Here is a 27,429-nt window from a genome sequence, read left to right as displayed (position 1 = left end):
CCTGGGATGGTCCTCACTGCTCCGGGATGGTCCTCACTGCTCCAGGATGGTCCTCACTGCCCTGGGATAGCCCTCACTGCTCCGGGATGGTCCTCACCGCCCTGGGATGGTCCTCACTGCTCCGGGATGGTCCTCACCGCCCTGGGATGGTCCTCACTGCTCCGGGATGGTCCTCACCGCCCTGGGATGGTCCTCACTGCTCCGGGATGGTCCTCACCGCCCTGGGATGGTCGTCACTGCTCCGGGATGGTCCTCACCGCCCTGGGATGGTCCTCACTGCTCCGGGATGGTCCTCACCGCCCTGGGATGGTCCTCACTGCTCCGGGATGGTCCTCACTGCCCTGGGATGGTCCTCACTGCCGTGGGATGGTCGTCAATGCTCCGGGATGGTCCTCACTGCCCTGGGATGGTCCTCACTGCTCCGGGATGGTCCTCACTGCCCTGGGATGGTCCTCACTGCCGTGGGATGGTCCTCACTGCTCCGGGATGGTCCTCACCGCCCTGGGATGGTCCTCACTGCTCCGGGATGGTCCTCACTGCCCTGGGATGGTCCTCACTGCCGTGGGATGGTCGTCAATGCTCCAGGATGGTCCTCACTGCCCTGGGATGGTCCTCACTGCTCCGGGATGGTCCTCACTGCTCCGGGATGGTCCTCACTGCTCCGGGATGGTCCTCACTGCCCTGGGATAGCCCTCACTGCCCTGGGATGGCCCTCACTGCTCTAGAATGATTCTCACTGCCCTGGGATAGTACTCACTGGTCCAGGATGGTCCTCACTGCCCCAGGATTATCCTCACCACCCTGGGATGGTCCTCACTGCCCGAGATGGCCCTTACTTCCCTGGGGTGGTCCTCACTGCCTCAGAGGGTTCTCACTGCTCTAGGATTGTCCTCACAGCCATAGAGTGGTCCTCACTTCTGGGAATGTTCCTCACTGCCCGCCCCACTTCTCACTGCCCAAGAAGCTGCCCTCACCAACCTAGAGGTAGATCCTCAGTGCTAGAAGTATCAGTCTCAATGTCTCTTCTCTGGAGTCCAATTTAAATTTTCCTAAAATGAGAATAAACAATTTGCAAGAATAGGCCGGGCGCGGTGGCTCACGCCTGTAATCCCAGCACTTTGGGAGGCTGAGACGGGCGGATCACGAGGTCAGGAGATCGAGACCATCCTGGCTAACACGGTGAAACCCCGTCTCTACTAAAAAATACAAAAAACTAGCCGGGCGAGGTGGCGGGCGCCTATAGTCCCAGCTACTCGGGAGGCTGAGGCAGGAGAATGGCGTGAACCCGGGGGGCGGAGCTTGCAGTGAGCTGAGATCCGGCCACTGCACTCCAGCCTGGGCGACAGAGCGAGACTCCGTCTCAAAAAAAAAAAAAAAAACAATTTGCAAGAATAAACAATTTACTCCCACACCAACTGGTGACCCTTGTCCCCATGCTCAGAGCCTGGGCCAATCGTGGTGTTCCTGATTATCTTCCTTCCCCAGACTTGCCGGACCTTTCCTGGGCCTTCCTCCTCTTCTCCAGCATCACCAGCTTCTGCCTTTGCATAGCCCTAAGAAGCACCAACCTCTTTACTGGCTCCAACCCATCCGTGCTGGATTTCTTCACGTTCATCACCAGCATCCTGACAGGCACGGCACTTCCCTCAGGAACCAAGGTGAGGAGCACCTCCTCCAGTGCCAATCATGAAACCCAGTCCCTTCCCCACCGCACTCCAATCCCATCCCCATCCTCACCATCATCTGCAATCCCAAACCCATCTCCTTCCAAATCTCTAACCCATTTCAATAAAAAACGTCAACCACCAGCCCAACCCTATATCCAGCCCCAACATCAGCCGCCACTTCAACTCCCATCTCCATCACCAACACATCTCAAACTCATTCACATCCCTTTCCCTCATGTCCCTACTCCATCTCAATTCTACATTCTTTCCAATCACCAAACCATCCTCATTACCATCCCCAACCTCTCCATACATCTCAACAACCAACTTAGCACCAGGCCCAACCATCCTCAACGTATGTTTCAAATGCAAACCAATTATATCATCTGTGAACTTCAATGCCAAACTCAATCGAATCCATTCCCAACTCCATCCTCTTACTCATATCCAATCCATTCTCATCCCCAACCATAACCTATCCTCATCCACAACCCACTCCCATCCCAACCCGCCTCCAACCATAACCCATCCCCACAACAATCCAGTTCTAACCATAACCCAACCCCATCCTCATCCCCGACCACAACCCATCCCCATCCCAACCCACCCCCAGCCAGACCATCCCTGTTCCAACCCATCCCCAACCACAAACCACTCTATTTCAACCCATCCTTACCCCCTAACCATAACCCACCCCCAACCACAACTCACCCCAACTACGACCCACCTTCAACCACAACCCATCCCGACTACAACCCATTCCCAGCACCACTCTCAACCTCGTCCTCTATCACTCAAACTTCAACCTCTACCCAATACCCAATCCTATCTCTCTAAACTCATCCCAAATCCTGTCCCACCATCACCAGCAGCTCTGTGATTTTGTTCAAACTACTTCATCTCTCCAAGCCACAGTTTTCTCATCTGAAGGATTGGGACAAAATTTGCTGCCACGTGGAAATGTACTGAGGATTGAATTAGAAATGTCAGTACTTAGCCGAATGCGGTGGCTCACACCAGCACTTTGGGAGGCGGAGGCAGGCAGATCACCTGAGGTCAGGAGTCCAAGACCAGCTTGGCCAAGATGGTGAAACCCCATCTCTACCAAAAAACGCAAACATTAGCCAGGCATGGTGGATTGCATCTGTAGTCCCAGCTACTGAGGTGGCTGAGGTGGGAGATCACTTGAACCCAGGAGGCAGAGGTTGCAATGAGCCAGCATTGCACCACTGCACTCCAGCCTGGGCAACAGAGTGAGACCCTGTCTCAAAAAAAAAAAAAAAAAGGAATAAAAGAAAATGTCAGTACTCAATGGTAGCTATTTAACTGTGTACAAGTTCTTACCACGATAATCCTCCCAACCCCAGCCAAATAACTTAAAATTAATATTCAAATTAGAATAGTTTAGTTTCCATGCATGTGCCCAATCATACTTTAAGAGAGGGTTAATTTGGAAATTAGGGATATTGTGTTCCTGTCCCTTGTAGTAATTGATCACAACTTTTAGTTGCTTCAGGAAAACATTCTTGCAGAGTGATAATAAGGTCAAGAATAGAGAACATTCAACTTCCTATTTCCTTGTCAGTAAAAAGCATCTGGCCGGGCGTGGAGGCTCACGCCTGTAATCCCAGCACTTTGGGAGTCCCAGGCGGGTGGATCACGAGGTCAGGAGTTCAGACCAGCCTGGCCAACATAGTGAAACCCCGTCTCTCCTAAAAATACAAAAATTAGCCGGGCATGGTGGTACATGCTTGTAGTCCCAGTTACTCGGGAGGCTGAGGCAGGAGAATCGCTTGAACCTGGGAGGCGGAGGTTGCGGTGAGCCAAAATTGCGCCACTGCACTCCAGCCTGGGCAACAGACTCTGTCTCAAAAAAAAAGAAAAAGAAAAAAAGCATTTACCTAGTTTATCTAGTAGCTCTTCCTAATTGTTTAAATACAAAGTACAAGGTATGGAACATTGCACAAAAAAACTATGAGATTTTAAAAAAGTATAGAAAACACGTTCGTTTTAAACCATCTATAACAGAACATTTTTCTATAAGAAAATCATTTATGTCTATTTCTCCTTTTAATTAAACAGAAAATACCTTTTATATTATTTTTCAATAACATCAGACAAAACTACCCAGTACTCCACTGTCCAGGGGAAAAAGTCTTTTCCGGCCGGGCGCGGTGGCTCACGCCTGTAATCCCAGCACTTTGGGAGGCCGAGGCGGGCGGATCACAAGGTCAGGAGATCGAGACCACGGTGAAACCCCGTCTCTACTAAAAATACAAAAAATTAGCCGGGCGCGGTTGTGGGCGCCTGTAGTCCCAGCTACTCGGGAGGCTGAGGCAGGAGAATGGCGTGAACCCGGGAGGCGGAGCTTGCAGTGAGCCGAGATCTGGCCACTGCACTCTAGCCTGGGCGACAGAGCAAGACTCCGTCTCAAAAAAAAAAAAAAAAAGTCTTTTCCTATTCACAAATTATCTTTTTTTTTTTTTTTTTTTTTTTTTTGAGACGGAGTCTCCCTCTGTCGCACAGGCTGGAGTGCAGTGGCCAGATCTCGGCTCACTGCAAGCTCCGCCTCCCGGGTTCACGCCATTCTCCTGTCTCAGCCTCCCGAGTAGTTGGGACTACAGGCGCCCGCCACCTCGCCCAGCTAGTTTTTTGTATTTTTTTAGTAGAGACGGGGTTTCACCGTGTTAGCCAGGATGGTCTCGATCTCCTGACCTCGTGATTCGCCCGTCTCGGCCTCCCAAAGTGCTGGGATTACAGGCTTGAGCCACCGCGCCCAGCCCACAAATTATCTTTAATTCATGTCATTCCAATATATCCAGAATGACCAAGTTCCTCGTCTATTGCTTCAGAAGCCCTAAACACCCAATACAATGAAAATAATCAATCCCAATCCCAAAGGGCTTGCTGTGTACCAGGAAATGTGCCAACCTCAATAACTCCTCATGATGGCCCAAGGAGACAGGACCTAGGATTGTGCCCACTCTACAGATGAGGAAACTGAAGCTCAGGGATATGGCATGGCTGCCCTAAGTCCAGAGGTAGAGGCAGGGAAGATCCCTGCTGTTGGCCTCAGAACCTGTGGTTACAGACTTACCACTGCCTGATTAAAGCCCAAGGCTTGCACTTTCAGTATCCTCTAGCAGGACACAGTCAGGAGCCCATCGTCCTGCTTAGGAGCAAAGGTGCAGGGTCTGGGAGGTTAAAGAAAGTGGGGAAATAATGAGCCAGAGCCAGGCAGCCCCATGACTATGGGAAGGAGTCCTCACATACCTGATTCTCAGCCTCCTAACACCTGTGCTCATGCAGCAAACCAGCATCATACTGGGTATCCTGTTCTATCTGCTGCAGGCCCACAAGTACCTGCAGGAAGGCGTGACCTACCAGCTGGCACTCAGCTTCTAGCTGACCTGGGCCAGTGTCTTCCTCTTCCTGATGACCACTGTGGGAGAGGATGAAGTTGGGTTTGGGCACGGGTTCAGGGATGCAGACAGGAATCTTGTGGGATAGCATTTGGGACAGGGGTGGGGTTGTGGACAGGGCTGGATAGGAAGTGACGAAGTGGGAGGTGGGATTGGGGATGCACGTGGGGCTGGATAATGAGGATGGGACTGGGTTGGAGTTTGGGAATGGGTTAGGGACAGTGTAGGGGATGAAGGTGAGTTTCGGTTTAGGGATGGGTTTGGGAATAGGTTAGGGGATAAGATGGAACTGGTGATGGGTTTAAGAATAGTTTTGGGGATGGGGTTTGACGCAGAGCAGGGCATGCAACTGGGCTTGGGGACAGGACTGTGATTGGGATTGGGCAGATGAACTCTGTGTCTCATCTCCTGTGCCCTCTTCCTCTCCACAAGGCTTCTTGTCCTATCTGAATTACATGTACTTCTGGTCTATCCTGGCGCTCCAGCCCATCCGGACCTAAGGCATGTGAATGGTGCCACTGTGGGCTTGCTCCCACAGCACTCTGTCAAGCGTCTGATGACCCTGCTCTCGGGCCCCTCACCCCACCAAGATGCGTCTTTTTTCAGTCCCTGATGACCCGCCTCAATCCTGATTCATAATATAGCTTTTAAAATAATCTGTATTTTCTGCCCAGAATATTCTTTACTTTAGCTCCGAGCCTTGGAAGCACTGGTGGAACTGAAACCCCTCTCTGGGGCCATCTCTGGGCCCTCTGGGCTACGTAGAGGGATAGGGAAAGGAAGGGAAGGGACTCATAAGTAAGGGACTCAAGGCACAAGGTCAACCAAGAGGCCAAGCCAGTGGTCCCTGGCATACACACAGTGCTTAATCAGTGTTTGCCGAATATCTCATTCTCCCCACACCCTTTTAGCTTCATCCTTTATTTTTGTGGTCCTTAATAATTCACCCTTCCGGAGGCAAATTTCCCCCTGCACCCACACTTCACCTCCTGCCCTTACCAGTAGCTCCTTCCACCACCCTTTCTTTTCCCCAGTGTCCCCCAGTAGAGGACTGTGTAACGGCCCTTTGAAGATGGTTTGGGGCTAACAGAGAGCCATTTCCTGGACAGGGCAGAGTTGCAAGTCAAGTACAAAGTGATACCATTGTCCTACAGGGCCTTGGCCTGGGGCTGCCATCTATCTCCCTCTCCTACAGTGGCTAAGCTGCCTGGCTTTGAGTCTAGGCTCTGTCACTCAGTAGCTCTGTGACCAGAGGCAAGGTGTGGAACCCATCTGTAAAAGGAGGATAATAGTAGTTTAATCTAGATAGGATTTAACACAATGCCTGGCCCATAGTGTGTGCTCTTTCTGTACTATTGCAATAATCCTACCCCGTTTCCTGCAAAAGGCTCCCAAATTTATTTACTTACTTAATTTTGAGATAGGGTCTCTCTCTGTCACGTAGGCTGGAGTGCAGTGGCGCAACAGCTCATTGCAGCCTCAACCTCCTGGGCTCAAGCGATTCTCCCACCTCAGCCTCCTGAGTAGCTGGCTCCACAGGCATGTGACACCACGCCTGGCTAATTTTAATTTTTTTTTTTGTAGACATTGATCTCTCTTATATTGCTCAGTCTGGTCTCAAGCTTCTGGGCTCAAGCCATTCTCCCGCTTCGGCCTCCCAAAGTGCCGGGATTATAGGGTTAAACCACTACTCCTGGCTGCAAATTTCATCTTTAAACACAGATGGGGCTGCAACTATGTGCCAGACACTGGATGGATAGCACTGATCAAACCAGACACAAATCCTTATCCTTATGGAATTGACACTCGGCAGGGCAGCAAAATATGTCCATAAACAGGTAGTTAGGGCCGGGCATGGTGGCTCACACCTGTAATCGCAGCACTTTAGGAGGCTGAGGTGGGTAGATGGCTTGAGCCCAGAAGTTCAAAACCAGCCTAGGCAACAGGGCGAAACCCTGTCTCTACAAAAAATACAAAAATTATCTGGGCATGGTGGTGTCCTCTTGTAGTCTTAGCTACACGAAGGCTGAGGCAGATGGACTGATTAAGCCTGAGAAGTCGAGGCTGTGATGAGCAGTATTATGCCACTGCATTCCAGCCTGGGTGACAGAGCGAGACCCTGTCTCAAAATATAAAATAAAATAAAGCAGATAATAGGTTAGAGGTAAATGTTATGAGGAAAAATATAGGAGGGTAAGTGAGATGGGATTGAGAAGAAGAGAGCCTCATAGTCGTATAAAGTGGAGGCAAGGAGGTCAGGGCACTCCACTCCAGGATGACATCTGAGCAGGGACAGGACCAAGGGAGGCAGAAAACCATGCAGATGGGGGAAAACAGTTCCAGGCAGAGGACAGCACGTGCAAAGTCCCTGAAGTAAAAACGTCCTTGGCAGGTTCTAGGAGCACCAGGGAGGCCAAGGGAGAGGAAAGAGATGCAGGCTGAGAGGGGACAGGGGCCAGATCACCAAGGGCTGCATGGGTCACAGTGAGGACTTTGCTTTTATGCTGGAGTTAGGCAGCAGCCAGTGACATAAATGTCTCTTATTTCCTTAAGAGAGGAATGTAGGTCTCTTCCTTTTACTTCAGACCACAAGGTTCATGAAAGGACTCTCCTCACTGACCAGGGACCCACTACACAAAACGTGTTCAATTCACACAAAGGAGCCCTTTGATATTGTTTGTTGAATGAGATAATTCTGTATGTACTCATATGGGAAACAACTTATGGGACAAATTAGAGTGGAAAAAAGTATCTTTATTCATTGTGTGTGTGTATGTGTGTGTGTGTGTATAAAGTCCACACCAGGCCAGGCCTGGTGGCTCACACCTGTAATCCCAGTGCTTTGGGAGGTTGAGGCAGGCGGATCACTTGAGGTCAGGAGTTCAAGACCAGCCTGGTCAACATGGTGAAACCCTGTCTCTATTAAACATACAAAAAAAAATTAGCTGGGCGTGGTGATGGGCACCTGTAATCCCAGCTACTCGGGAGGCTGAGGCACGAGAACTGCTTGAACTCGGGAGGCAGAGGGTGAAGTGAGCTGAAATCAGGTCACTGCACTCCAGCCTGGGCCACAGAGCAAGACTCCACCTGAAAAAATGAAACATAAATAAAGTCCACCCCAAACTGTTGACAGTGAAACTCCTAGAAAGTGAGTTTGGAGTAGGAAGTTTCATTTTTTTATTTTAAAAATAATCATATAAGTGGAAAGACTGTATAATCGTATCAGTGGAAAGATACTCCTCAGCTCTCCAACCCTACCAAGAATGCAGGCCCCCAGGCCTTAGACCATCAAAAGTGGGTGTGAGCCCCAAAAGCCTCCCTCAGCTCCACGAGTCCCAGCTCCCAACCCCCTCTCCTCCCAAACAAGGGAATCGCGACCCCAGCCCCTCCTCCCTCAGATCCAGAAGTGCAGACCCCCAGCCCCTCCTCCCTCAGACCCAGGAGTCCAGGTCCCCAGTCCCTCCTCCCTCAGACCCAGGAGTCCGGGACCTCATCCCCCGCTTCTCCAGACCCAGGGTCCCTCCTTCCGGCCCTTGCTTCCCTGCTCTAGACCGGCCTCTCACCGTGTGGGCTCCGCCTTTAACTCTGCGCCACGTGGGCGCTTTCCCAGGACGGCCCCCTGTCAATCTCCGCACTGGCCCCCGCCTCCCGACCCATGGCGGGGACTTAATTTCGGTCCGGCCCTTCGGCTTGGGCCCCGCCTCTGCAGCCTCAGCTCTAACCCCGGCCGCGCAAATAGTCCCAGCGGCTTCTCTCTCGGGTCGGGCCGCCCTTGGGGGCCTTTCACTTCACGGCCCATCTTTGGTGCTGTCTTCAGAGTTGCCGGACGCAGGTAACAAGACAATCGTTTCCATCATGTCCTTGCCCCTTTTTGTCAGCCCCAGAGACAACGTCTCCTCGCTTGTTCAGGAAGATTCTAGCGGAAGCAGGCGGTATTCCTTTTCCTAAGCATGAAATGGGGTTTCCCAAACAGGCGTGTGTATTGGACGCCTCTGGCGGAGAGCAGGCTGGCGCCGAGGCCCGGCCTTGAGAGCGGCGCGCACTATAAAGCGGCGCATACTGCAACGCGCGTTCGCTTTGTCGAGAGAAATGCTGGGGTGAGGTTCTTAATTGTGGCTTTTTCCCGGCTGTGTGGCGGGGCTTTGAGATGATGGACGCACGTGTCCTGAAGGTCTCGAGGTTGGAACGGGAGCGGCCAGGTAGTCGCGTGGACAGGGTCAGGGCGTTTGCAGGGACCCAGAGAGCGCGCTCTGGGGCGAGTCTGGAAGTTTTCTGCGGGGATGGTGGTGGCTGTTTGGGGCACTTGGGAGGTGGCGACTTCTACAGCTGGCGCGAGCGGGAATGCCGGGGCGGACCCTCCTCCGTCTGCCCCGCGGCGGAGCTCCCCGCTTGTGCTGTCCGAACGCCGCGGGCCTCCGCCATCTTGTCCGTTATGGTTGGGGGAGAGGGGTGGGCGGGTTGGGAGGCGACATTGAGTTCTTTCCGAGGGTTTCAGATGCTTCCTTAGGATTTCGCTCTTGTGTTCACAATTCTGGACGGCTGGCGTTTTTGTGCAACCTAGAACAAAGACGGGGACGGAAGAGGAGGGGGCTTTGGGGGGGTTCCATAGGGGCAGAGACAGGGTATCGAGTTACCAAGAAGTGGGATTGAGGTTTCTAGGTGAATTGCTGGGGTTTTTTGAGAACCATGTAGGAATGGATGTAGAAGAAAGCAAACGAGGCCTTTGCTTACCTGCAGGAGTCATTCTGATCGTTCATGCCACGTGAGAGGGTTTTGTTAACGTTAGTTTTTGGCTTAGGTCCTTTAAGGTCTTGAACATCGGTTTCCTGACTTGAGCAGGGCCCATGCCCCTGCCGAGGAGGCTCACCCTGGAAGCAGCTAGCCGATTTCCTATCACCCCCACCACGACCCTGCGAGGATCTCTATTTGACTTTGCTCCTTCAGGCATCCACCTAGAAAATCATTGAGTTTGTTCATGTCACAAGTGAAAGTATTTTTCTCATGCGTTCATCATTGGCACGTCCTCCTTTGGCAATATTAAAATCTACTAACAAATGGGAAAGTAACATTTGCACCATCTTGCCATATTCAAGAACTTTGTGCTTAGGTGAAAGTAAGTTTCATGGCCGGGCGCCGTGGCTCACGCCTATTATCCCAGCACTTTGGGAGGTGGGTGGGTCGCTTGACCCTAGGAGTTCGAGACCCGCCTGAGCAACATGGCAAAACCCCATCTCTGGGAAAAGTAGAAGGTGAGCCAGGCGTGGTAGTGCGGGCCTGTAGTTCCAGCTACTTATGGAGGAAGTGGGAGGATCGCCTAAGCCTAGGAGGCAGAGGTTGTCTTTAGCCAAGATCGCGCCACTGCACTCCAGCCTGGGCAACAGAACTCTTTGCCCTGAAAGAAGTAGTGTACTTGTATATCTAAAGTACCATTTTTCTACTTAATGTTATTAGCATTGTCACCCTTAATGACGTTAATTCCTTAATACTGCAGTTAACAGTCTGCTTTGTGCCTGATCCTCAGTCATCTTCGAAATGGTTTTTTGTTTGTTTGTTGTTTTTTTTTTGAGACGGAGTCTCACTCTGTCCCCCAGGCTGGAGTGCAGTGGCGCGATCTCGCCTCACTGCAGGCTCCACCTCCCGGGTTCACGCCATTCTCCTGCCTCAGCCCCCCAAGTAGCTGGGACTACAGGCGCCCGCCACCATGCCCGGCTAATTTTTTTGTGTTTTTAGTAGAGACAGAGTGTCACCGTGTTAGCCAGGATGGTCTCGATCTCCTGACCTCGTGATCCGCCCACCTCGGCCTCCCAAAGTGCTGGGATTACAGGCGTGAGCCACCGCGTCCGGCCCATGGAAATGTCTTTTACAACTGATATGTTCAAACTTGACTCAGTCGAGGGTCTCTGCTCATTACTTACTATTATTTAGAAGTTGGCTTGGTTTCTTCCTAGAATAGCCCTCTTCCTCCTCCCTTCTCTCAATAAGTTCTTCCAGGGGATTTATGTCTTGGCAGCTTTCTGTTTATGGCTTATGAGCAGGTGTAGACAGTGCTAAAGAAACCTGCAAAGGGTTGGGGATGAACACTGGGGACATCCTCATGTAGTGCATTTGGTATCCTGCTCATCCCATGAGGACAGTCCCCCGAGGACCTGTGGCACTGGGGAGGTTGGGGCATCTTGGTGTTTTTCCATGAGCAAAACTGGTCATTCCTACCTTCTGGATGGGTTTTGAGTTTCCTACCCACCCCCCCCCCTTTTTTTTTTTTTTGAGACAGAGTCTTGCTCTGTCGCCCAGGTTGGAGTGCAGTGGCGCGACTCGGCTCACTGCACAACCTCCGCCTCCTGGGTTCAAGCAATTCTGCCTCAGCCTCCCGAGTAGCTGAGATTACAGGCATGCGCCACCAAGCCTGGCTAATTTAGTAGAGATGGGGTATCATCATATTGGTCAGGCTGGTCTCGAACTCCGAACTTCGTGATCTGCCCACCTCGGCTTCTCAAAGTGCTGGGGTTACAGGCATGAGGCACTGTGCCCGGCCACGTTTCCTACTCTTTAAGCTCTGTTAGCTTGGCCTTTGTTCCTGAAGGTAAGTGGCCTCAGGACCTGGTTGCAGAGGGACTGGGGCTCCCATGATGTCTAGCACTGGGCTCCGATCACCCCTGAGGACACAGTGCACCCCAGGACCTTTGACACCTGGGAGTCTGAGGGGCCCCAGTTTTAATGGCTCATGGACTTGCAGACTATTTCTTCCCCCACCCTCACTGTGTCTTTCTGTGTTACAGGTGCAGCTTCAAGCTTAGGACTACCCACCATGCCCATCCAGGTAAGAACCCTTGCTCCTGCTCCTTGACTCACCTGGGTTTAAAATATCTGACTGTATAAGTTGACTTCATACCGTATCTCTGGCAACTAATTTATGTGTCAACGATTGTACTCAGTGTTGACATACAAAAACCATCTCAGGCCAGGCGTGGTGGCTCACGCCTGTAATCCCAGCACTTTGAGAGGCTGAGGTAGGTGGGCTACCTGAGGTCTGGAGTTTGAGACCAACCTGGCCAACATGGTGAAACCCCGTCTCTACTAAAAGTGCAAAAAATTAGCCAGGCGTGGTGGCGCATGCCTGTAATCCCAGCTACTTGGGAAACTGAGGCAGGAGAATCACTTGAACCCGGGAAGCAGCCTGGGCAAGAAGAGTGAAACTCCGCAGCAAGCCTGGGTCCAAATCCCAGCTCTGCTGTTTATAGCCTTTGAGACATTTCACCAGGCCGTCGTTCTTATGCACCTCACTGCTGTGTCTGTGGAGCAGGCACCGAGCAGATGGCCCAGGACAGTAGCACTTCCTGCCGTCCAAAGGTAGGGCTTGAATAAGAAGAGGAATGTGTGGACTGGAGAGAACAAGCATTTGTGTTTCAGGGGAAAGAACTAATCAAACATGTCAAAACTCAGCAGTGGAGAAGAAACAGTGACTCCCAAGTGATCCTGTCACGTTGTTCATGGGTTTTGTAGGCTGAATGCAATGTGTCTTTAAGCACAGCTTAGCCTCCAGTGAACCATTTATATATAAACTGATACACTTCAAGGAATCCCTATTTTCACAATAAAAATAACAGGCTTTATCAGGAGAATTCTTTCAAAGAACAAAATCACTAGACAAGCATGAGTGTGTTATCAGAAAAGAGACAGGTGTTCTCAGCTCTGGGAGGATTTTCATTTGTTCCTTAGATGTCAGGAGCTGGAACGGTGGCTGCAGTGAAATAGACCTGAAAGTGTGTTCTCTAGGTTCTTGGAGGTTTCAGCTGTTTCTGGCAAGGGCTGCTTCTGGGGAGGGTTGGCTGGGATTGCAGCTCCCCTGAGTATCTGAGGGTCCTGTGCTCTTAATCCGAGATCCTCTGTGGGGAGTGAATGGAGCTGAGCGTTTGTCATGGCTGGCTTAGAGGGAATTCCTGGGGACATAAGGAGTGGGGTCGGTGCCAGTTGGGTAGGGATGTGTGAGAGGTGAGAAGACAGAGCTGGTGCGGGATAGGGAAGACAGAAGGGACATGTAGCATCTGGATTCTAGGCCAGCGCCTTCCGTACGACCGTCCAGATAGAAATGTTCCTCGCCTTGTCCCGTGTGGCAGCCACTGGCCACGGGTGGCTCTTGGACACCTGGAATGTGGCTAGTTTGTGGCTGGGAGCCGGGTTTTTAATTTTTCTTGGCTAGTTTAAACAAGGGCCCCCTTTTTGGACAAAGCACATTTCTTTGCAAAGTGGAGCTTTTGGTGTTTTGTGGTTGATAAACAGCAGCTCACACTGAACGAGTGCCCACAGTGTTAGTGCTTTTGCAAAAAATAAACTGAACTTACCCTGCCAGGGTCCCAGTGGGAGGCAGCTGCCCCTTCCCCATGTCACAGAAGGTTCTGGTGAAGTCAGAGCAGCTTGGAAGAGCTGGGTTGGGGCAGCAGACCTGAGACGCAGGCAGAGGCAATTGAGGGGTATCCCATTAGGGCACGGGAGGTCCAAGCAGAAGGGTTTGGTCCCGTCCTCTCACTGAACCCCACAGATGTGCCGTTTTCCAGAGAAACACCACTGTGGTGGGGGTGAGGTCAGTGGGCCTAGATTATACAAGGAGCCACACCCAGACTGAGCTGGATGGGGGAGGGGGGGCGGCCTGGCATCCCCAGGGACCAAGTGTCATTCAGTTTGTTGCCCGATCTCTCAGCACCCTTCTGTGATGTCCCCCTCAGGACAGCAGGTGGCCTTGGGACCCATGTCAGGAGGGTGTGAGGGCACCATGATGACCAGCACTGGGCTCCGACCGCCACTGAGGACACAGTGCCCCCCCCGGGACCTTTGACACCCGGGGGTCTGAGGGGCCCTGACTCTGGGGAGGGCTCATGGGGTGTCTTGACTGCCCTGCACCTTACTGACCTTCCCTCCCCTGTGCCCTCCTGCCTCCAGGTGCTGAAGGGCCTGACCGTCACTTGGTAAGAACAGAGGAGGCTGCCTGTTACTCATGGTGATGGTGAGAAGGTGGACGTAGACAGGTGCCCAGCAAGTGCCAAGCCGGTCGCTGCCGTAGGCACTGCATTAACCTTCTTAGTAACCCTGTTGGCGGGCGGAGGTGGGATGGGGGCTGGGACTGGGTTGTAGCAAGATGTCCAGTGTTGGGTCTTGAAAGGGCTGCACTTGGGGACCCCATGATGTCCAGCACTGGGCTCCGACTGCCCCTGAGGACATGGTGCACCCCGGGACCTTTGACACCCGGGGGTCTGAGGGGCCCCACTCCAGGAGGTGATGGGTGGGGGTGTGGCCATTTCCCCCATTCAGCGCCTTTTCTATGTCCTTCCCCTGACAGCGTCCCTGCAGGCTCTCTGCTGTTTCCTGCCTAGGCGTGGCTGCAGCCATGGTTAGGAAAGTGCTGCACCCACCCACCTGGGCCGGAGCTGGTTCTGCTCCTGCTACAGGGATACTGAGCTCCTGGCTGTCTCCGCAACAGGCTCTCCTGGGCCCTGCAGGTGGACGGCCGGGCCCCTGCCTTGTGCCTCATCTCAAGAACTGCTGCTGCTGGCCGACCTGATCCGACCTGACAACGTGCCATCTTCAGCTACCACTGCGAGGCCCTGAGGGCAACAGCAGCGCGGCACTGCCCACCTGGCTGCTGGTGGCCTGGTGCCAGCTGGGAGTCCTCCCAGCACTTCGAGGCCACTGAGCCGCCCTTCCAGCCCTGGCCCACCATGGAGAGGGGTATCCAGCTTCCTCTTCAACCTCATCGTCTGCCCCTGAGCCAGTGACTCCCAAGGACATGCCTGTTAGGTTACCCAGGGCCTGTACCAGCGCCAGCTGGTCAAGGGCATGACGTTGTTCTAGGCCGTCCTGGACATCCAGGCCATTGCCAACAGCAGGCTGCTTTCCATGGAGCCAGAGGCTGCCAGGCTCATGCTAGGACCCAACCCAGTGCACAAGGACCTGGCTGTTGAGCCGCACACCCTGGAGAAGGTGGATGAGTGGGCTACCAAGGGCTTCCTGCAGGCTAGGGGAGGAGCCAGCCTGCTCCCCTGTTCTGACCAGGCCTGCGGGGAGGAGCTGCCCATATGCCACCATGAGACCTGGGCCTGGCTCCCGAGGACAGATACCGCCTGGTCTGGTGCTCCAGGGGTGAAGCAGGCCAGAATCCTGGGGGAGCTGCTCCTGGTTTGAGCTGCAGTCAGGAAGTGCGGGACAGGGTAGGGGAGGCAAAAAGCCTTGGGCAGTACCCTCCCCGTGGAGCCATTCGGCATCTCTCGAGCTGGCCACACCCTGACACTATGTTCAAGGGCTCCGGAAGAGAGGGGTGTCTGTCCCCAACCTCTCCCCTGTGGGTGTCACTGGCCAGACGTCATGAGGGGAGCAGGCTGCGTGAGTGGACACTTACCATGAGTCCCTGGGGGGAGTGATTCCCCCAGGCATTGTGTGCCATACTACATTTCTGTCCAGGCAGCAGGGTAGGTGGGTACCATGGGTGCCCACCCCTCTGCTACATGGAGCCCCAAAGCACTGCAGGACAAGCAGGGAGACCCCACACCCATGACATAAAAGCATCTTGAAGCTTTTACTTAGTGTTTGTAAGGATTGGTTTGTTTTGTTTTTGAGATGGTTTTTGCTCTTGATGCCCAGGCTGCAGTACAGTGGTGCAATCTTGGCTCACTGCAACTTCCACCTCCTGGGTCCAGGTGATTCTCCTGCCTCAGCCTCCCAAGTAGCTGGGATTACAGGCGCCTGCCACCACGCCTGGCTCTGTATTTTCAGTAGAGATGAGGTTTTACCATGTTGGCCATGCTGGTCTCGAACTTCTGACCTCAGGTGATCCACCCGCCTTGGCCTCCGAAAGTGCTCGGATTATAGATGTGGGCTGCCACCACCACGCCAGGCCTGTCATGGGTTTTCTCTTAAGACCTCTGTTGCTATGCCTTCTCTCTGAAAGTGTGCATTGGCTGTGTGCTGTGGTCAGCCCCAGTCCCTTTTGATGGGTCTGGTTTTGCTGTGTGTGGCTTCTGTGTGGTCTGAGTTCTGGGTCTGGGTTTAGGGTGTGTTGGGGCCAGGATCACAGGTGACAGCTCTGCGAGGACTCACTGAGCCCTGGCGGTTCTGGCTTCACAGCTGAGGTCTTGGGCACAGGGGACCCTGTTAAACCACGGACATACCGCTTAGCCCTCTGTGGGCTCAGCTGCTGAGCTGGGTCCAGGGGGATCCACCCAGGCCTCTGCCCACTAGCAGGCTCCCGGCTCTGCACAGGCCCTTCCAGCAGGCTGCTGGGAAAGGGTGGGCTCTCACCACCAGGTGAGAGGTGGTCACAGCCACAGGGAACCCCCCCTGGCACTTGCGGTCTCCATGAACCTGCAAGGAAGCAGCCAGGCTCCCTCCCAGGGCCAGAAAGTATGAGGGGCATTCGTTCCTCAGCCTTCTCAGGGTCATGGCTCCGGGCATCCATTTGGGGTGCCCCATGACCACCCAACACCTCTAGGCAATCCCGGGAAGGGCAGTGAGGCAGGTCTGGGGACTCCCCAGGGACGAGTCTGCATGAGAGGCTGCCCTCAGGACCCTGGGAAGAAATGGGCTAGGGCGGTATGCAGGTGGCCCTGGTGTGGGGGAGGGGTTGTCCCAGCTTCCACTCACTGGCGTTCCTGGACCCTGTTCCTTTTTAAGGTTCTGGTCACTGGGAGTGGCTTTGAACTTTGTTCCAACTGCCCTGTGTAATGGGGACCAAGTGGCTGTTACTAAGCGTCCACTGCACCCAGGCTCCCCACGAGTGCTCTGGTTAGACGCTGCCACACAGCCATGGGTGTGGGACAAGGCTTGGGAGGGACTGGTGTTCTGCCCTGTGCCACACGAAGAGGCAGCCTCCCCCTTGGGCCAGGGACTCAAATGGCAGCCATGCAGGTGCCCCACAGCGCCTGCTACTGCATGAGTGGGGGCGGAGTAGCTCTCATCAGCATGTGATAAATGTTCGAGTGGTGGATGCATGGCCCATGCGATGGTTGGGACCCGAACACTGTTTTATTTAATCTAAATTTAAATAGCCACACGTGGTGGTGACTACTGTATTGGCCAGCGCCTCCACGTCGCTTGCAGCATTGCAGTGCACAACCCAGAGAGCGCTGCCATCTTTCCCTGCTCTCTGCCTGCCCCCAGGAAGGAAGTCTGGGAGTTGAGGAGTCTGCTGGCTTAGAGTCGTGGTTCTGCCGAGTGAGACACAGAAGGGCCTATTACTTGCCCAGAGGCGCACAGCCTCGGAAACCAGGCTTTGAATCGTGCGCCTTTCTGAGGTCTCTGCTGCCGGATCCCCCTGACCCCACCCGAGTTCATAACCATGAACTCAAAGCAACCCTTTGAGAGCTGGTGTGGGTCACTTTCTAGACGAGGGTCCAACTGCTGTGAGCCCGGTCTCCACAGAGAACATGGCCCACATCGAGGCTCACTGAGCAAGCTCCTGTCACACAAGCTGCATGTGGAGGTACATACAGGGTCCACTAGGTCCTCAGCCAGCCACATGCTTCCTATGCTTGCATAGAAACATGCATAAACACGCCAGCCGGGTGTGGTGGCTCACAACTATAATCCCAGTGCTTTGGGAGGCCGGGGCAGGAGGATTGCTTGAGGCCAGGAATTTGAGGCCAGCCTGGCCAACATACCAAGAAAAAAAAACCAGGCATGGTGCACACCTGTAGAAGCTGAAACGAGTTCGAAGCTGCAGTGAGCTATGCTTGTGGCACTACTGCAGCCTGGGCCACAAAGTAAGACCCTGTCTCTACCAAAAAAGTGCCATGCAGGCATGCCTGCTTGTTCAGACATGGGCACATTTGTGCTTGAATGTGTGCCACAGACACGTTTTTATCAGTAAGTACGTACAGACTACCTGTGCACGCGCATAAGCGCAAAAACAGTGGTCACACGTGACATGCATGCATGCACACTCATGCCACTGTCACAGACGCGCATATAAGCGCACACAAACTGGTTTCCAGGCCAGAGGCTCCACCCAGCCCTCGTTCCCCACGCACACAGGCGCACAGTAAGTCACAGAAGCCAGAACAGCTAGTGAGCATACGTGTTGGGGTCCAGTGTCAGGTGGGGGTAGGGAAACTGGTTTCTGGCTCACACGGGGCCCCCCAAGGCCCGCAGGCACCCTGGTCTCCAGGCCAGCAGGCCCAGCCCCAAGCTGAGTGCCACCAACACAGCTACAGCTCCGGCCAGCAGGGGCACCACTGGAGCTGCAGGGAGAACATGCAGGGTGTGAGTTTCAGGACTTGGAACCCTCCACTCCCATCCCAGCACAGAGGACTGTCACCTGGGGGGATGGCAGCCTCATAGGGGCCATGGCAGGAGACCCCATGGGCCGGAGGCCGGGCCGAGGCAGTCAGCTGGTAGAAGCGGCGTAGTGGACAGGGGGCCGGGCACCCGGGGAGACTGAGAGGCAGGGGCAGGTGGGCGGAGTCATTGCGGTAGAAGAGGGAGATGGTGACATTCCTGGAGAGAGAGGACACAGTGGCACCTTCTCCCTGTCGTCATTGATCTTAAAACCTGGAGAAATGGGCTCCTGACTCCCACCTGTTATCCTCCCAGCACCATCCCATGCAGTTCCCTGCCCCGCCATGCCTTCTGCCTAGCACATCACACCTTGCTTTGGGAGTTCTGTCCCGCCCATCTCCCTGGGCACCATCCCATCCTCACCCTCCGTTTTTATCAGGATCCCTCAGGTGCCTCCGGAACTCAAAGCCGAGGCAGGCGGCATATGGCGGGGTGTGTCCATCATAGAGGCCCAGGGCCGCCTGGAGGGCCAGCAGGGTGCTGTCGTGCTGCAGGTGGAGCCGAGGGGTGAGACACTTCTCTCTGGAGGCCGCCTTTCTCCTGAACACTAGACTTGTGCATCCAGATGTCCCCCAGGCTGCTTGGAACCAACCCCCCAAACTTGCTCTTCCCTCCCTCTCACCCTGAAGGCAGTACCAACAGTTACAGGCGGCCATTTAACAAAGATGGCTCAAATAGGTGCAAAATATGATTGGACTAAGCAGCCTGTCTCCTCTGGAAGGACAGACTGCTTAGTCCAATATTTTCTTTTTTTTCTTTTTTTTCTTTTTTTTTTTTTTTTTTTGAGACGGAGTCTCGCTCTGTCGCACAGGCTGGAGTGCAGTGGCCAGATCTCGGCTCACTGCAAGCTCCGCCTCCCGGGTTTACGCCATTTTCCTGCCTCAGCCTCCCGAGTAGCTGGGACTACAGGCGCCCGCCACCTCGCCCAGCTAGTTTTTTGTATTTAGTAGAGATGGGGTTTCTTTTTTTTTTTTTTTTTTTTTGAGACGGAGTCTCGCTCTGTCGCCCAGGCTGGAGTGCAGTGGCGTGATCTCGGCTCACTGCAAGCTCCGCCTCCCGGGTTCACGCCATTCTCCTGCCTCAGCCTCTCGAGTAGCTGGGACTACAGGTGCCCACAACCGCGCCCGGCTAATTTTTTGTATTTTTAGTAGAGACAGGGTTTCACCGTGGTCTCGATCTCCTGACCTTGTGATCCGCCCGCCTCGGCCTCCCAAAGTGCTGGGATTACAGGCGTGAGCCACCGCGCCCGGCCGAGACGGGGTTTCACCGTGTTAGCCAGGATGGTCTCGATCTCCTGACCTGGTGATCGGCCCGTCTCGGCCTCCCAAAGTGCTGGGATTACAGGCTTGAGCCACCGCGCCCGGCCAATATTTTCTTAATGAAAACAAGGAATTATCTTTAATTCATACATTCTTCCTCCCGTAACACCATCACCTCCCTCTTTCCAGACTAATGATATAGCCCAAGAGTAGGGTTTGGAGATACAGGCTACCCAAGACAATGGACTGGGGTCCATTGGGACCGCAGGCTCTTCCTCACCCAAATCGCTGTCACCCTCATCCCTGTGCCTCAGTGTCATATGGCACTGCTTCCCAAGGACTCACGGCTGAGTACATGACCATCTTGAGGGGCAGCCCCAGGCGCTGGACCCGGGAGAAGTTTGCAAGGATAGCATTCAGCAGGATCCCTGAGGATGGGAAAAAAGAGCTTAGAATCTCCCAGAGGGAGGCACCCCAGCCTCCCAGCCCCACACCTCACCCCCTGTCAACTGGGCCTTCTCTGCTGCCCGGGGTGGGCCCACGTGGGCTCCAATATCCAAAGCCGAGATCTGGGCAAGGGTCCGCAGGACATCTGGGGAGGCCCAGGCTGGTAGTGGAAGACCATGGGCTTGCTGTGGGGAGACGGGAAGAGAAGACTGACGGACCATCCTGAGCCCTCGAGTTTGCCTCTGGCCCCACAGGCCTGTGCTGCCCCCTGCTCTTTTGAGTCTCCCATGGGCTGGATCTGGATCAGGCTGGGAAATCATGAATGTGGACAGCAGTGTGTTTTTTTTGTTTTTTTTGTTTTGCTTTTTTTGTTTTTTTGGTTTTTTTTTGAGATGGAGCCTTGCTCCATCACCCAGGCTGGAGTGCAGTGGCACAATCTCGGCTCACTGCAATCCTCGCCTCTCGGGTTCAAGTGATTCTCCTGCCTCAGCCTCGCGAGTAGCTGTGATTACAAGTGCGTGCCACCATGCCCAGCTAATTTTTGTATTTTTAGTAGAGATGGGGTTTTACCATGTTGGCTAGGCTGGTCTCGAACTCCTGACCTCAGGTGATCCACCCACCTCGGCCTCCCAAAGTGGTGGGATTACAGGTGTGAGCCACTGCGCCCGGCCAACAGCGATTATTAATTAATAATAGACATTGTCATTCCACAGCCCAGAAGGCTTTATCTGAAACCCCTGGGACCAGAGGGGTTTCACAGCTCAGACATTCTGGACTTCAGAAAGATCTGATGGTGCTGATACCACACAGCATGGAACACACACAGCAAGGGCTGGGACAGCCCCCTTAGTCACACACATCGCTGCTCCCACCCTGTGATTTGGAACATTCCGTGAGCTGGAGCGAGCAAAGACTAGCAAGAATAAGAGTACTAGCTAGGTGTGGTGGCTCACGCCTGTAATCCCAGCGCTTGGGGAGGCAAAAGGATTGTTTGAGCCCACGAGTTCCTGGGCAACATAGTGAGACCCCATCTCTGCAAAAAAAAAAAAAAATTTTTTTTTTTTTTTTTTTTTTTTTTTAATTAGCCAGGCATGGTGGTGTGCACCTGCCTCAGCTACTCGGAAGGCTGAGGCAGGAGGATTCCTATAGCCAGGGAGATGGAGGCTGCGGTGAGTTATGATAATGCACTCCAGCCTGGGTGACAGAGCGAGACCCTGTCTATTTCAGGTCAGCTCCCACCGCCCAGGTTTTGGGTTTTCTGATTACAGGACTGTGGGGAGGAATTGCCAAATGTGTAGCCTCAAACCCTAGCAAGGCCTTCACTGTGTGCCAGGCACTGTTGTAAGCACAGTGCGTAGATTAACCATTTGAATCCTCACGGCGTCCTGGGGAGGTGTTGATACTGGTGTTGCCATCCCCACTGTGCAGATGGGAAAACTGAGGCACAGAGGGTTAACTAAATGCATGAGGGAACAGGGCTAGTGAGTAGCAAGCTGGGATTGGAAACAGTTGTCCTTAAACCCTTGGCTGGGAAGGGGCGGGGCTCACCTGGCACATGAGTGTGTCCAGAACCTTCCATGCCCTGCGCAGCGGCTCTCCAACCAGCGACAGCCCCGTGAAGTTCTCCAGGCGAGTCAGGAAGCCCTGGATGCGCGGGGCTGGGTGAGCCCTGGCCGGTCCCCTGCGCCTCGCCCCACCCCGCCACCGCCCTGCTCACCGTCCAGCCCTCCAGGGCCTCCTGGTACTCAGCGGCCTCGGTGGCCTCCCGCAGCAGCTCGTGGTATCTGGGACAGCTGCGCATGGGGAACCTCAGCAGCTGGGGAGAACTGAGGCTCAGAGAGGACAGCCACGTGCCTTGGGTCTCACAGCGGGTTGGGGGAACCTGGGGTCTCTGCCCCCGCGTCTGTCGCAGTTTCTCCCAGATCCAGAAGAAGCCAGACAGACCGGCTCGAGGACAGCATTGCTTCTCGGAGCTAGCTCAGGTGGCCAGACCCAGAGCTGCCTCTCTCTCCACCCACTCCCTCCCTCACCACACCTGGGTCCAGCGCCCTGACCTTGTCCTCAGCCACGGGCACCGTGTGCACTGGGATCGGCCTCCAGTGGGCCTCCGGGCTCCCTGGAGCAGCCTCGGGAAACAGCCCAGCAAGGTTGGCCTGCGCGCTCTCCAGTGTGCGGTCAAAGTCCGTGCTGCGGATGTACACCTGGAGCGGGGTGGAGAGAGGGCAGGCGGGGGGTCGTGGTTGGGGTCAGAGGTCAGCTGTGGTGGCAAATCAGAAGCCTCAGATTCAGTTTGGAATAGGGGTCAGACACTGAGAATCATGTGGCTGTCAATGTTGGAAGTTGGGATCAAGGGTCCAGAGGTTAATGTCAGGAGCAGTTGGGCTGGACGTCCTAAACTGGACAGCCATGTTGGATTTAGGGGTCATTTGAGTCAATGAGGGTCAAAAAGGAAGATCAGAATCAGTGGAGGCTGGAGGTTAGAGGTCAAGTTTAGGAGGGCAGCGTGGAGGCTTGGTGTCAGAGTTCAATACATGTTCATCGGAGGTCAGGAGGACTGTCTGTAACTAGGGGATGTCAGAAGACATAGGAGGAAACAAAAGAGGTAGGTCAGAATTGACAAAGTGTAGAGGTTAAAGGTTAGAGGTCCGGAAGGCAAGTTATGTCAATAAGGGTCAAAGATCGAAATCAAGTTTGGGGTCAAATGTCAGAGGCCAGAGGTCTGATTGGAGTCAACAGGACTAGAAAACAGAGATGGAGGCCAAATAATAAAGTCAGAGTTGATGGAGGTCAGAGGTCGAGATGTGACAGGTTGAGATGGAGTCAGAAGTCAGTGTGGGTTAGTCAGTGTACCGGGGGTCAGAGATTAGAGGTAGAGGGTAAGTCAGGTTGATGGAGGTCAAAGGCCAGAGGTGGAGGCCCAAAGAGAGTGTTGTAGTCAGTGGAGGTCAAAGGTGGAAGGTCAGGGGACCAGGTGGGGGTGACTATGGCAAGTACCTCCTCCCGCCGGTACTCAGGACTCAGGAAGGCCTCATAGCGGCTCCTCAGGAAGCGGCCCAGCTCCAGCTGCTGGCGGACCCCCTCCTGGGGACAGAACAGCCTTAGTCTACCCCTCTCCACCCCTCCCACCCTTGCCCTCACCTCCCACCCACTTCTCACCCTGGTCAGCTGGCCCAGGCCTCGTGGCCACAGGGTGGAGGCCACCTCCTTGTGTGGGTCCGTGGGGTAGGAGGCCAGCGGGGCCCGGTCGCCATGGCGGAATACCTGGGGACAGGACTGGTCAGGGCTAGCCCTGGGGGAGCTGAGGGCAGGCCGGGGCAGGGGTGCCTCACCAGAGCCACGAACACCAGAGATCCTTCTGGCAGGGCCCGGGGTGGCAGCAGCAGCAGCAGCAGGAGCAGGAGAGGTCCAGCAGGGTGGCCCCAAAACCCCAGCCCGGCCATTTCCACCCAGCCCAGACGCTGAGCTCAGCCCACTGTCTGGGCCGCAGTCCCGCCTGTCCCAGCCCTGCACTCAGCACCCCCATTATAGCAGGCCCTGGCACGCTTCCCCAGGGGCCACAGATCCCATCCCCCAGCGCCTCTGCCAGTCTTTGATTAACCCGTTTCATCTTCGTTTCATCTTCACTGCTGCCCCAGCAGACGCTTGATGTGCTCGTCGTCATCCCCGTTGTGCCGATGGGGAAACTGAGGCACAGAAGGGTTCTGTAACTTGCCCAAGAAAACACTGAGGTTTCTCAGACAAAGCTGCGCTTTGAACCCAGGTGCCTTTAACCTGGATGCAGACTTGGAAAGAGACCCTCACCCCGCATTGTTCGTCTCAGCCACAGCCTTGACCCCCTGAGTCAGAGAGGTCAACGGTAGTAACCATGGGCTGGATTTTCTGTACTTTGATGCGTTGACACCAGGGGCCTTGCTATTCATTAGAAGGACCGCCCCTCCCGGGGTTACCAGTTCCTGGAAATAGTCACGGACTGGCGCAGGCGCGTGCCTCTTCTGTACAAACCAGCCAACCCAGAGCCCACACCCCAACCACCCGGGCCACCATCCACCTGCCCTGATCACCTGGGGCAGGGTACTGGACAACTCAGGACAGCCCCTGTGCCCCAGAGCCTGCTGAAATGGCTCAACCAGCCACTCTCTACCCTACCTTATCCCACAGAAAACACAAAGAAGCTGCTTGCTTCAGGTCTGTCTCCTGGGCACCCCAGTGCCTCCCCATGTGGCCCCCGTGGCATGCTCCCTCCGCTGGAGAAACTGTCAGTATAACAAGTCATCTTTCTTTCTTTCTTTTTTCTTTTTTTTCTTTCTTTCTTTTTTTTTTATTTTTTTATTTTTTTTTTTGAGACGTAGTCTTACTCTGTTGCCCAGGCTGGAGTGCAGTGACATGATCTCAGCTCGCTGCAACCTCCACCTCCCAGGTTCAAGAGATCCTCCTGCCTCAGCCCCCCTAGTAGCTGGAATAACAGGCATGTGCCACCATGGCCAGCTAATTTTTGTTTTTTTTTTTTTTAGTGGAGATGGGTTTTCACCATGTTGACCAGGCTGGTCTCGAACTCCTAACCTCAGGTGATCCACTCGCCTCAGCTTCCCAAAGTGCTGGGATTACAGGTGTGAGCCACCATGCCCAGCCAACAAGTCATCTTTCAGTGGCAATCGTCTGCTGCTCGGGCGGCCTTACCATCCCACAATGCTGATAAAATCTACACTTCTCAGCACTATCTGGGGCTGGCTGGCTCTCCTGCCTCACTGTGCACAGTCAGCCTCCAGTCCTGTCCTGTTTTGTTTGTTTGTTTGTTTGTTTGAGACAGAGTTTTGCTGTATTGCCCAGAATGGTCTTAAACTCCTGGGCTCAAGCAGTTCTCCCACCTTGGCCTCTCAAAGTGCTGGGATTACAGGTGTGAGCTCCTGTACCAGTTATGGAAGTTTTGTGAATCTCTCTCTCTCCCCGTACTTGAAATACGATAGAGGCCCCTGGAATAAAGTAGTAGAAGAGCTGGAGGCTTAAGCCAGACCAGGAGCTGGCAGCTCACACCTGTAATCCCAGAACTTTGGGAGGCCAAGGTAGGAGGATTGCTTGAGGCCAGGAGTTCAAGACCAGCCTGGCCAACATGAAGAGACCCCCACCGCCCTGACTCCATCTCTATAAAAAATAAACAAAAATTAGCCAGGCATGGTATGGTGGCGTGTGCCTGTAGTCCCAACTACTCAAGAGACTGAGATGGGAGGATCACGTGAGTCCAGGAATTTGAGGCTTCAGTGAGCTATAATCATACCTTTGCACTACAGCCTGGACAACAGAGTAAGACCCTGTCTCTAAAACAATAGAAAAGAGAAAAAAAAAAAAAAAACAACCCTGAAGCAAAATTAAGAAACTAGAAACCATGTTCCAGCCCCTGGAGATGTCAGCACTTTAATATCTACTGATGTGTTGGCTCCTGTGACAGTTTACCACTCAGTGGCTTCAAATGACAGTTCGGGAGGTCGGAAGTCTGCAACCAATATAACTGGGCCAGGCATGGTGCCTGACACCTGTAATCCTGTCACCTTCTGAGGCCGAAGTGGGCAGATCAGTTGGGTTCAGGAGTCTCAGACCAGCTTGGGCAACATGGTGAAACCCCGTCTCTACTAAAAATACCAAAAAACTAGCCAGGTGTAGTGGCGCACGCCTGTAGTCCCAGCCACTTGTCGCTTGAGCCCAAAGTTGAGGCTGCAGTGAGCCCTGATTCTGTCACTCCACTCCATCCTGGGCGACAGAGCGAAACCTGATGTTTAAATGCAGTTTTTCATATATGTACTTCTTACCAAAATGAGATCATACAGAACCTGCAATTTTGTAACCTGCGTCTTTCAGTTAACCTCCTCTTCTCCTTGGCAACAGTGCTTTGGTCTTGTCTGATACCCACTCCCTGTTCAAATGTCCCTCCATTTCTCCCCAAAGAAGACTTTGTTTGGTTTTGTCTTCTGAGACAGGGTCTCACTCTGTCACACAGGCTGGAGGGCAGTGGTACAATCTCGGCTCACTGCAGCCTCTGCCTCCTGGGTTCTGGTGATTCTCGTGCCTGAGCCTCCTGAGTAGCTGGGACTATAGGTGCACACCACCGCACCTGGCTAATTTTTGTATTTTTAGTAGAGACAGGGTTTCGCCACGCTGCCCAGGCTGGTCTCAAACTTCTGGCTTCAAGCCATCCTCTTGCCTCAGTCTCCCACCTGAAGAGCCTTTATAACTTGTTTGTCTAAACCAAAACCTGGTCCAGGATCACCCATCAAAGCTGTCTCTTAACGGATTTTTTCAAATATAGCAAGGCCACTTGCTTTTGTTTTGCATTGTGGCATGGATTTGTTGGAGAGACGGTGCTCCTTGCTCTGCAGAATGTGTTGCCTTCTGGAATTTTCTGGGTAATGCCCTGAGGTATTGTTTTACAATCCGTGTTATTCATAGGAGTGATGTTGTACAACTGTGACCACTGAATCAGCAAATAAGGACCCACTGCTTCATTAATACAAGTATATATTTTTCTATTTATTTATTTATTTTTATTTATTTATCACGCCACTCTGTTGCCCAGGCTGGAGTGCAGTGGCGTGATCTCGGCTCAGTGTAACCTCCCCCACCTGGGGTTCAAGTGTTGCCCGTGCCTCAGCCTCCTGAGTAGCTGGGACTACAGGTGCACACCACCACACCCGGCTAAATTTTTTGTTTTTTTAGTAGAGATGGGGTTTCACCGTGTTGGCGAGGCTGGTCTCAAACTCATGACCTCAAGTGATCCTCCCGCCCTGGCCTCCCAAAGTGCTGGGATTACAAGTGTGAGCCACCGCACCTGGCCTATATTTATATATATTTAAAGAGATGGGGTCTTACTGTGTTGCCCAGGCTGGTCTCGAACTCCTGGGCTCAAGCGATTCTCCTGTCTCACTTGCCCAAAGTGTTGGGATTACAGGCATGAGCCACCGCACCCAACCCTATATATGTGTGTGTATATATATAGTACACATATATAGTACATATATAGTACACATATATAGTACATATATATGTACACACACACACACACGTATTTCCCCAATAAGTGTTCACAGTTGTACAACATGGCTACCAAAAACAGCAAGACTCTATCTGCCAGAAATAATGCAAATAGCTACCTGAATAGCCAGATTGTATAGTCTCCTTTTTTGTGGTAGTGATAGGTAAATAGATATCTCACACATGCATGTATCACATGTATTTTATTTTATTTTATTTTTTAGTTGTAGTTGTGGAGACAGGATCTCACTCTGTTGCCCAGGCTGGAGTGCAGTGGCGTGATCTTGGCTCATG

The 27,429-nt window shown here is 53.5% G+C and overlaps 1 protein-coding gene, 1 long non-coding RNA gene and 3 other non-coding genes across 5 annotated transcripts; 3 read left to right on the top strand and 2 right to left on the bottom strand.

Annotated features, from left to right (window-relative positions):
• Positions 1 to 431: 431 nt before the first annotated feature.
• Positions 432 to 8,766, bottom strand: LOC144337248 (uncharacterized). The gene is made up of 3 exons (XR_013410101.1): positions 8,653 to 8,766; positions 979 to 1,049; positions 432 to 556 (listed from the first exon to the last, which is right to left on the bottom strand). It is a non-coding gene; the product is annotated as an uncharacterized LOC144337248 (long non-coding RNA).
• Positions 8,767 to 11,704: 2,938 nt separating this feature from the next.
• On the top strand, positions 11,705 to 11,795 carry LOC114674256 (small nucleolar RNA SNORD88). Its single transcript, XR_003725271.1, has one exon. It is a non-coding gene; the product is annotated as a small nucleolar RNA SNORD88 (small nucleolar RNA).
• Positions 11,796 to 13,849: 2,054 nt separating this feature from the next.
• LOC114674258 (small nucleolar RNA SNORD88) lies at positions 13,850 to 13,941 on the top strand. The gene has a single exon (XR_003725273.2). It is a non-coding gene; the product is annotated as a small nucleolar RNA SNORD88 (small nucleolar RNA).
• A 313-nt stretch (positions 13,942 to 14,254) lies between these two features.
• LOC114674257 (small nucleolar RNA SNORD88) lies at positions 14,255 to 14,345 on the top strand. The gene has a single exon (XR_003725272.1). It is a non-coding gene; the product is annotated as a small nucleolar RNA SNORD88 (small nucleolar RNA).
• A 3,792-nt stretch (positions 14,346 to 18,137) lies between these two features.
• On the bottom strand, positions 18,138 to 23,604 carry ACP4 (acid phosphatase 4). The gene is made up of 11 exons (XM_001116150.4): positions 23,445 to 23,604; positions 23,272 to 23,376; positions 23,110 to 23,196; positions 22,170 to 22,316; positions 21,833 to 21,931; positions 21,664 to 21,759; positions 20,168 to 20,300; positions 20,014 to 20,096; positions 18,773 to 18,897; positions 18,390 to 18,568; positions 18,138 to 18,312 (listed from the first exon to the last, which is right to left on the bottom strand). The coding sequence occupies exons 1-11, from the start codon at positions 23,553 to 23,555 to the stop codon at positions 18,197 to 18,199; spliced, it is 1,281 nt and encodes a 426-aa protein (XP_001116150.1). The 5' UTR covers positions 23,556 to 23,604; the 3' UTR covers positions 18,138 to 18,196.
• Between the last annotated feature and the right edge of the window lie 3,825 nt (positions 23,605 to 27,429).

This window comes from Macaca mulatta, chromosome 19, assembly GCF_049350105.2.
Source record: "Macaca mulatta isolate MMU2019108-1 chromosome 19, T2T-MMU8v2.0, whole genome shotgun sequence".
Taxonomy (NCBI): Eukaryota; Metazoa; Chordata; class Mammalia; order Primates; family Cercopithecidae; genus Macaca; species Macaca mulatta.
Note: the sequence above shows the minus strand (reverse complement) of the source record. Positions and strands in the feature narration are given on the sequence as shown.

Bases quoted from the DNA above. Each gene is read 5' to 3' on its own strand.
- ACP4 (XM_001116150.4), bottom strand. From the start codon at position 23,555: ATGGCCGGGCTGGGGTTTTGGGGCCACCCTGCTGGACCTCTCCTGCTC. The intron at 23,377-23,444 runs GTGAGGCACCCC...TCCTGTCCCCAG, and splicing joins CTCTGGTGTTCGTGGCTCTG to GTATTCCGCCATGGCGACCG. The intron at 23,197-23,271 runs GTGAGAAGTGGG...TTCTGTCCCCAG, and splicing joins GCCTGGGCCAGCTGACCAGG to GAGGGGGTCCGCCAGCAGCT.